A 9,163-nucleotide genomic window follows, 5' to 3' on the forward strand; every position below is an offset into this window, starting at 1 on the left:
GGCGGAAGCCCCTGGGACACGGCGGCTCCAGGGCCGGCTTTTATTAGGAACCTCCCGCGAGATACAAACCCGTGAAGGGTGCGGAGCGTCACTACAGACCCGCCGCGGCGCGGAGCCCACAGCCGGCCTCACCCCTCCCTACACCGCTACTGCTCTGCTAGCCCCCCGCCAGCCCCGCTCGCACTCCCAGCAGCATCAGGAAAGCGCCCGGTGACACCCTCCTGCAAAGGGACCCCCGCCGCCGAGGCCATGGAGGGGGTCTCTGGGGGTCCCATGGGAGCAGAGGAGGACACACAGCCAGCTACAGCCAGAGACAGGGAAGCAGCAGTGTAGGCACAGCCACAAGGGCAGGGCCGCATCCCCTCACAGCCATACTCCCTGCCTCAGAGCCCGCTCGTCAGCAGCCTGACCAACGGCTTTAATCAGCCAAAGCCCACAGCAGCTCGTGGGCGATGCCGGGGTGGGGAAAGCCCCATCCCAGCCTCCACCTCCCCTCTCCAGGGGGCACTACAGGCGGCGGGGGCGGCCAGGAGCAGCACGAGAATGTCAAGCAGAGCTTTCCTGTGCAGCCACCCTGAGGGACAGGGGCTGTTCCCCGTGTCCGTCTCACAACATTCCCCACAGTTCACCTCCCGGAGCAACAAAGATCGGGAAAGTGGCAGCGCTTGGTTTAAGTACAGCAGGAAGAGCTCAAAAAGAAGAGCGCGTTCATCGGAGGTTAATAGAGAAAACCAGTTTCAAGGGAAGTCTGTCTCGGAGAGAAGCCGCTGTCACCACTCCTGCCTCACACTGGAGTTACAGCCCTGTCAGTTTTATGTTTTCTTCTTTAGCTCCTCAAATCTCCGAGAGAGATCATCAAAGTCAATGTCTTCAGAGGCAGAAGAGTTGGCGCCAGCAGAAGCTGTTGGCAGCGTATCCGGCACAGATGGCAGCTCAGGCAGCACAAAGTTATCGATGGTATTAGGAGCTCCAGCTCTCGCTTTAGGAGAAGCTTCTGACTTGGGCCCGGGCCCTGTTTAGAATAAGAGAAGTATCATTTCAGCTCACCCTCGTCAGACACTCGCCAGGCTGAACAGAGCCACGCTACCGAGAAGGCAACACCAACGTATCGCTCCAGACAGGAGCGGCGGTCACACACCTCCAACCGCGTGCAGACTCGGTGGGAAGAACACAACATTGCAGGCTGACGTGGCTGCAAGGGGCTGCAGCCGTGGCAGAGCGGGGCCGGTGACCCCACCCTAGAGCCGCCCCGGACACTGCGAGATGCCCCTGCGCTGCCCGCGGAGGTGGGCTGACGCTCCTACGTGCCAATAGGGGCTGGGCTGCACCACCGGGATTCCACGCCCCCACTTTCTCCATTCCAACCCCCTGAAGACACGTGCAGGTATCAGCAGCTGTCACCAGCTGTCAGACTGAAGCACACAGTCAGACCCAGCACACCCACAGGCCTACCTCCTTCAGCACACACCAACGCTCCCCAGAGGGCTCCACTGCACCACCAGAAATCCTGGCTGGAGCTAGAGTTAGGGTCTAAAAACGCTCTCGGCCCTTATCAAGTCCTAGAGATACCGAGTGCTTTCAGAACACAGAGCAGAATCACGCTGTACAAGGCGGGAGAATTTCGTTACGATCCAACGACAACGCATGAGGCATCTCGTAAGCGGCAGACGGACCAAGGGACAACAGCTCTCTCTACTAGTGCTGCTCTGCTGTGCACTGCCCCAACGTGGACATTAATACAAACCGCCTACCCTCAGTGCTTGCTTCTTTCATTCTGTGGCTGGAGATCAAGATTATTTACTCCCTGTAAACATATATCATCACTTAGAGCTGTTGCTTTCTCATTTTATCCTGCAACACCCTAAACTTGATCTGATGAGACAGCGTAAGCTGGAGACCCAGTTCTGAGTTTCCCAGGGGAAGTCTGGACCCTCCCTGTTCTGAGAGCACACTCTCCATTTCCATCAGTCCTCTCCCAGCTCAAATCCTGTCACACCCTGCGCACTGTTCTCTCTGCGGAAAGCTTCCTTGCAGGGACAGTGGGACCCCAGGCTCACCGCAGCCCCAGCCGCCCGAGGTTCCCCACACCTCTCGCCACACTCACCAGGCACCAGCGTGGAAGCATCCTTGTCGGCATTAGGCTCATCGATCTGGAAGAGACTCTGGGTTACCGGGTTAGCGGCGCTACCGGGCACAGAACCATGCAGGTGCGCGGGACGGCTGACAGGCAGCCGCACCCCTGCGGAGCGATGCACACCCCACCCCTCCCCAGCGTGGCGGCAGCCCCGGCTTCCAGCACTCTCTTCCCAAAAAAAGGAGGCAGTACTTCGACTTTCCCTCCCTCCCTGTCCATCAAAACAGCCTCACTGGGCACATTCTGGAACCGGATAAACAGAGCACATCTGCTGGCAGGTCTGAAATACTTATCAAGGACCTAAGTGGCAGAAGACTGCCCTCTTCACAGCTGCTGCTTCCTCCCTTTCACACACAGCAGACGGGTCCTTGTAGCCAGTAGCGAGGTACAAAATGACCCCACTCGTGTCCTGGCCCGCCTGGGACAAACGCCCACGGCCCAGTCGGTTGTGCTGGTACAACTCCTCGTTCCCAGTGGGTGCAGTCAGGGACGCCCACCCCTGCCCAGCCGCATCTGTGCCGCATCTCCTGGATGCAACAGCTGCTGTGCAGCTACTACAGGTGTGAGCACACACAGGTGCTTGGCTATGCCCATCCCTACTCAGGGTACTGCAGAAACAAGAAGCATGTCAGAAAGCAAAATGGGAGGCAGGATCATGAACTGCAGCAACAAAAACATACACCAGCACAGGAGAAGACTCCAGCCTCTCCACTGTCATCCCCAAGGACCGAGAAAAATCTGGGAAAGGAAGAGGGTTTAAACATACACCATCTGGGTCAGCCAAAACAGTCACCCAGGCTAACTATGAATTAGTTCAAAAGCCATAACTAAAAAGACTGAAGGTGATAAACGCTTCACATTCCAAAACACAGAATTTGTGACTCTGCTTGTTAACTGTTTATCACCATTTTAACAATGCAGTAAAATAAATCTTGGCTTTCCCTTGCAGCCAAAACACACAGCTGAATGAGGAACTTCCCCTCACCAGTCACCCTCCCATCACATGCACTCAGTGATTCACCGCACCCAGAATCAATGCCAAGCACCACCCAAAAGCTCCAAAGGTTGACAGCCCTGTGCTTAATAAACATTTGCCTCTCCTGTGGCTACCGCTGCACTCTTTCCGAGGTTCCCTGGGCTGCCTACAACGGTGCTTCAGCTCAGGCACTTACAGACTCGTATGTCGGCGGGGTTGCCGGAATCGGCGGTGGATGGATGTTAGCGAAAGGCTGGTAGGTCCCCACGGGTAGGCCGTTGAAGTTCTCCTGTACAGAGAGATTACAGTCATGCACCAGACTACTCACCTGGGAGAGCCACCATGGGACACAATCCACATACAGCTGCTACGGGAGTCAGAGAAAGTAGTGCAAGACAAATGCAGGCAAGTATCCAACCTGACAGAATTTACACGTACTAGGAAAAGATTCTCAAGTCAGATGTAGGCACCCGGAGCAACCAGACCCAGCTAACAGGACTGTGGGTTACTCTGCAGAACCAGAATGACTGAACACTTCATCTTTCAAGGCCTTAGAAGTACCAGGACAAAAAAGGTAACACCTTGCGTTAAGCACACCTGAGCCACTTCTCCTGAGCGCAGTATCACAGAACAGGTCTCTGGCTCACCCAAGGCTTTGTATCACCCTTCCTTGTAACACAACAGTGCCTGAAAGACTCAGACTTGGCACGAGTCCTCGGCATATTTATGCCTGGGCCTTCAGCCAGCTGAGACTTGGCCCAGATTTTCTACAGGAAGACACTGCAGCACTGCTGGTACCATTAAAGACTCCAGGCCATCCCACCGTTCTGCCACTCTCCAGTCTACACAGATATCCTGTAAATGACTGAATTCAGAGAACGGTACTCTTTTCAGCTCTCACCTTCCACCCCTGCAAGAAATCATCTCCCAGAGCCACTGGCCTGGTCCCCTTCCTTTGCAGACAGGGTGCTTTCTGCATTTTTCTGTGCTGTTTCCACCCCACAAAACTCACCTGATTTCCTGGACTGAACCTTGGCACACTACCAGCCTACCAACTTCAGAGTGCAGCTCCAACCCCTGGTCAAAAGCCTGGCAGTCAGAAGACTGCCTCAGAAGTTAAGTCTGGACTCCTCTGCTCCCTGAAGGCAAAGAGGGCTGGCTGGAGAACAGGGGTAGGAACCTCCACGGTCAAGAAACAACACGAAGCTTCAGCTGCACTGCCAGTGGCTTCCACCCCCTGCAGTCTCACGCCAACACGATGGCTTCTGACACATCAAGCTCTCAGGTACAGACACTTCCCAGTCAGCAGGCACCGGGCTAAGGACCACAGTCGGGGTCTTCCACAGAAAAAGGGAACACTCAAAGCAAAGGCACTTACCGGTCCCTTTGGAGGCGGGTAGGAGAAGGGCGGATTCGGCGTTGGCATGGGCATAGGCATCATCACAGGCATGGGTACTAGTCCATCGTGACCAACCAGCGGGGCTGTAAATCCACCACCTCCTCCCCCTCCATGGCCGCCCTTCTTCACATCATCCGTGAATCCCACATCAATCAGATCTGCCTCTCCGCCCGTGGGGGCTTCAGCCTGGAAAGAGTAGAAGAGTTCTGCTCACCAACACACCCCCATTCTGATCACAGCCCTCCGAACAGCACTGGATGCAGCATTTATTACTGGACAAGACAGGACAACGGGCACAGAATACACAGCAGCTACACAGCGATATTAATTAGTGGGAATCAGAGAGGGAACCAGGCTATAGCATGACTGTGGGAAGGAGCAGGGACTGTACTGTGCTAGGGCTGTCTGTAAGATACTGGAGCACAGTCACCACCGAGTTTGCTGCAATGCCACAGCCTGTCCTCTGAAAGCCCGCGCAGCACCGACGGGACACAGAGCTCCCTGCAGACTCCCTCACTCACCATCACCACCGAGTCAGGCTCATAGGGCACGTTGTAGTTCTTGGCGATCTCTATCAGGTACCTCTCCACCAGAATCTTGGGCGGCGCCTCCACGCTCAGCTTGTGCATCAGCTGGAACACATGGGTGCAGGACACTCAGCGGGAGCAGGGCAGCGGAGCTCGAGCTCTATCCTAGCCAGGGCCACCCGCTGCGGGGAGCACGGTGCAGCCCCAGAGAGGCCTTTCCTCCCAGCACAGCGCTGCCGAGGAGGCTGCTGGCCACCACGGGCTGGGGCTGCACGCGCTCTGCTCCTCTCCATCCACAGCCAGCGCAGCAGGGCCCCCCCACCTGCCAGGGACCCCAGCACTGCGCTCCAACGCGGGCAGGCCCCCCGCAGCACAGCTGGCCCGCTCTACTCTGGAGTGAGCCACAGGCATCAGCCACAGGAAAGCCACAGCAGGCGTGCCTGTTCTGCCAGCTGCAGCTGCTCCACCAGTTCATTACCCTGTCATTGACTGTCCCGATCTGGTTTGTCCGGCACAGCTTCCCATACTCCTTGCTGTACTTGGCACACAGCTGATCAGCAACCTGCAGCAGGAGAGAAACTCTGGGAACGTGCACACCCTTGTTCTCCCCCAGCACACGCTGAACATCTGCTGTAGCCCCTACAGCTGCCCGCCCCCCCGCCACCAGCTGAGCCACCCCCCGTGCTCCAGGGACACCGATACTGGGGTCTCCATCTCAAGAGCCCATAAAAACCTGTCCTCTGCCTTAACGACACAGTCCTGGACAAAGGCCTCTGCCAGCTTCTGGCAACGTCACCCCCACCCTGCACACATTGACGCCCCTCAAACAACCCTACTCACAATCTTCAACTCAGCCACTTCTGACTGGAGTCGTGGTGCAGCCCAAATCAGTGTAGACACCGCTTCTGCCAGGCCAGAGTCCAGCTCCCTAAGGACAAGAGAAGACAATCCACACCAAGCACCTAGTCTTTGCTGCCCTCAGGCTGCTTAGCCTAGAAGTCCCCACCCTCCATGCTGGGGCCCAGAGACTCCCCTGCCTGGGGAAGAAATGGTCTCTGGAGGCCCTAGGACACCAAGACAAACACAGGTGCCCTTCTGCACCCCAGGCCTGCCCCCAGCACTACCCCTCCCTGAGCCCAGGGGGCCTGGACCCTCTCCCACAGGATACCCCCTAGGCCAGAGCTTACTTCATGGACTGAATCAAGCCGAAGCGGGCTAGCAGCAGATCGCAGTACAGCTCCAGGATCTCCATGGCCTCCACAAGGTAATCTTCACGGATGATGTGCTCCACACGAATCCTGGCACGCTCATCTTTGCCGGCTGCCAGATAATCTGCTATCTCCTTCCTTGCCTTCTGGGCCAGCTCAGCTGCAGCACACATCCCCGAGGTCAGTCACCATGGTGGCAGGGGCTGCTGCCCCCGTATCGGCCAACAGTCCCCACCACACACAAAGCTCCTCTCTCCCCTTCATGAAGCCTCTGCAGTGAAGGACACTCTCCAGGTCCTAGCACACTAACTCACAGGAGAACGAGTGGGCTTTGAGCTGCTAGAAACACTCCTACACCCTCAATTTCCCTGCAGTCAATCAGAACCACAGATCTTATCTGTGTCTGGGCAGGGCAGGACAGCATGGGTGGGGAGAGCCTCCCACAGCACCCAGGAAGTTCCCCACTACACTGTGCGCACAGAAGGCCCACAAAAGGCCCCCCACGGCAAACCGGCATGTCTCTCCACGCACAGCCCACAGCTACCACCCCATGCACCCCATAAATAGCGCCCTGACACCTGCCAGGAAGATGGACAAAGGCCACATAGCCAGCCAGCTCCTCTGGGTACTCGCGCATCAGGGCAGACTGCAAGGCCAGGGTCCAGCAAGGAAGAGCAAAAGGCTACTCCACACTCGGCCATGAAAATACCCTGACTCCAGAAGAATCTTCTCCTCGACTCTCCTGAGCCCCAGAAGCACCGTGCGTCACACCTGCCCCCTCAAATACTCACTCTTCTTTTTCTCCAGCAGTTTGAGGCGATTGATGACAAGACGCAGGTTGACTCGCAAGCGCTCAGCCTTGAACCCAGAGCCCAACATGATGAATGCTTTCTGTGGAAGAAGAGAAGCTCATTGGAACCAAGAGCTGTTGGTCAGAAGGACAGCAGTCACTGTTTTACTTGGGGGGGAAAAAAACCCACCAAACCCAGTTCTCCAAACAAACAGGCACAGGCCTGATATTCCCAAATCTGGTTATTTACAAAGGATCAGACCTACAGCACTCATCATTCCCTTTTCCATTTTACAACCCTGCACCCAACCAAGGCCAACAGGGAATAGAAACTTCCTGGATACTCCCATTCTGACAGACAGAATCTCAACCCCAGAAACAGATGTAAGATGATAAAAAACTGGGGCTACTCCATAAATAGGAACAGATTTAGAAAAGATAGCCTAAAACAAGAAGTTAAAGGCCTGGGTCTACTTAATTTAGATAAGTGACACTAGCCACTGATGTGAATACCAGAGTAAAGTTTTAAGAATGTTAGACAAACATCTACCAGCAGTGGTCTACGAAAATGTGATTATGCCCCAGTTCAGTAAGCTGAGCTTACTAAAATGGTATTTTGAGGTTCCATTCAGCCCCAGATCTTTTTGTAAAACAGCTGTATAATTAACCCAAGGACGATACAAACTAAGGTTGCAGCAGTCCTGTTATCAGAAGAAAAAAGTTGCTATTTCATATTCCCCCCCTCCTTCCTGCGTACTGAACACATGCTCTGGCACTTCTCCAGTCTCTCATGAGCCAGTTCAAGTCATTAGTCCTACAGAAAACTAACTCAGAAAACATCTTATTACAGCATTTTATTATGCCAAGAACTGTTGATCAAAAAATGTTTCCTTAATAGCTACCACATAGAAAGAACTTGACTTGTACCTGAAGGACACACTGGAGCAGACTTTTGGATAGCATTTTGTGTATAACAAGTGGTTTACATAAGATTTGTTACTATCTAGAGTATATCCAGTTTATTTAGCCAATCTATTCACATATCAATAATTTGAATGATACACAGAATCAACCAAGCTCAAAAAACATTGCTACAGAAATAAACGTGCATGATGTAAGTCTGATGCCATAAAAAGTTTTTCCCTTCTGTAACTGGGATATACTCCTACAACATTAAAATAACTTTACAGTGCTACAAGAAAGTCTCAGCGCGAGTTGTAATGTCTCTGTAAAAGCACATATTAAATAACTACTCTGATAACCAACCACAGATTAATTACAAATACAGCCACTGAGTAGCAGCCAGCTCACTAGCCATTCTTTCGTAAACATCCTGCTACCATTCTAAAAAGTTTTGTTGCTCCCACTCCCCCGCGTGAGGCTCTCCGCCCCGCTGCTGCAGAAAGGCTGATCCAGTTGTTCCTTCCCTGTACCTCGCTTTCCCATCCCTTCCTGCAGACGAGCTGCTCCTCTGACCAGATCGAAACGAACTTTACCCGTAGAGCAACTAGCCGGTTGCTGGGGCGGTTGCCAGGTGCGTTAGCCAGTCGGCGGGACTCGCCGCGTAGCTGCCCAAGGGCCAGGGCTAGTTCAGAGAAGCGCGCAGGCAGCGCGGGAGACCCCGGGTTAGCTTCACCGGCGCAGGTGACGGGGCTGAGGGGGAGAGATCCCCCTCCCGCCCCGCTGCCGTCCCCAGCGAGGCGGCGCCGAGGGAAGGTCCTACAGCGCGGGCAGGGCAGGCCCGGTCCTGCCCTCAGCCGCACCAGCGGCCCTTAGGGCCAGACATGAGCCTCGCTACCAGCACCTCCTCGGCCGCCCCGAGCTCGGCCGCCCCAGCCGAGAGCCGCACTCACCGGCCGCCGCCCCGCTCAGGCTCCAGGCACCCAAAATGGCGGCCGGCCGTGCGCATCACCTCATCGCGTGCGGAGGGATCCGCGGCCCCGGCACTCCCCACTCCCGGCCCGAGGCACGACGGCGCCAGTGGGGCCGGTGCGGCAGCCACGGCAGCCAGACCGCGCGAAGTGCCCGGCGCAGCGGCGCGGCGGCGCCTGGGGAAGAGGCGGCGGCGGTACAAGCGAGGAGAGCGGCGCTGAGGGACTAAATGACCCAGCGGAGGGATTCAGTTCTAC

At 55.5% G+C, this 9,163-nt stretch overlaps 1 protein-coding gene across 4 annotated transcripts; it reads right to left on the reverse strand.

Annotated features, from left to right (window-relative positions):
• Nucleotides 1–26: 26 nt before the first annotated feature.
• Nucleotides 27–9,018, reverse strand: IST1 (IST1 factor associated with ESCRT-III). Of its 4 annotated transcripts, none has more exons than XM_074881749.1 (10): nucleotides 8,888–9,018; nucleotides 7,036–7,135; nucleotides 6,224–6,404; nucleotides 5,877–5,964; nucleotides 5,515–5,598; nucleotides 5,031–5,141; nucleotides 4,489–4,695; nucleotides 3,307–3,399; nucleotides 2,105–2,150; nucleotides 27–1,012 (listed from the first exon to the last, which is right to left on the reverse strand). In XM_074881749.1, the coding sequence occupies exons 2-10, from the start codon at nucleotides 7,121–7,123 to the stop codon at nucleotides 813–815; spliced, it is 1,098 nt and encodes a 365-aa protein (XP_074737850.1). In that variant the 5' UTR covers nucleotides 7,124–7,135; nucleotides 8,888–9,018; the 3' UTR covers nucleotides 27–812. The 4 variants fall into 4 exon arrangements, with proteins under 4 accessions (XP_074737850.1, XP_074737851.1, XP_074737849.1 ...); XM_074881750.1 differs by having other exon boundaries at nucleotides 8,531–8,981; XM_074881748.1 differs by having other exon boundaries at nucleotides 8,525–8,981.
• Nucleotides 9,019–9,163: the final 145 nt, after the last annotated feature.

The sequence above is a fragment of the Strix uralensis genome, chromosome 12 (genome assembly GCF_047716275.1).
Source record: "Strix uralensis isolate ZFMK-TIS-50842 chromosome 12, bStrUra1, whole genome shotgun sequence".
NCBI lineage: Eukaryota > Metazoa > Chordata > Aves > Strigiformes > Strigidae > Strix > Strix uralensis.

What these genes read in the sequence shown, in the direction of transcription:
- IST1 (XM_074881749.1), bottom strand. Translation starts at nt 7,123, where the DNA reads ATGTTGGGCTCTGGGTTCAAGGCTGAGCGCTTGCGAGTCAACCTGCGT. An exon ending in AGCCTGACTCGGTGGTGATG is followed by an intron (nt 4,696 to 5,030) that starts GTGAGTGAGGGA and finishes TACTCTTTCCAG; the next exon opens with GCTGAAGCCCCCACGGGCGG. An exon ending in TGCTTCCACGCTGGTGCCTG is followed by an intron (nt 1,013 to 2,104) that starts GTGAGTGTGGCG and finishes TATTCTAAACAG; the next exon opens with GGCCCGGGCCCAAGTCAGAA.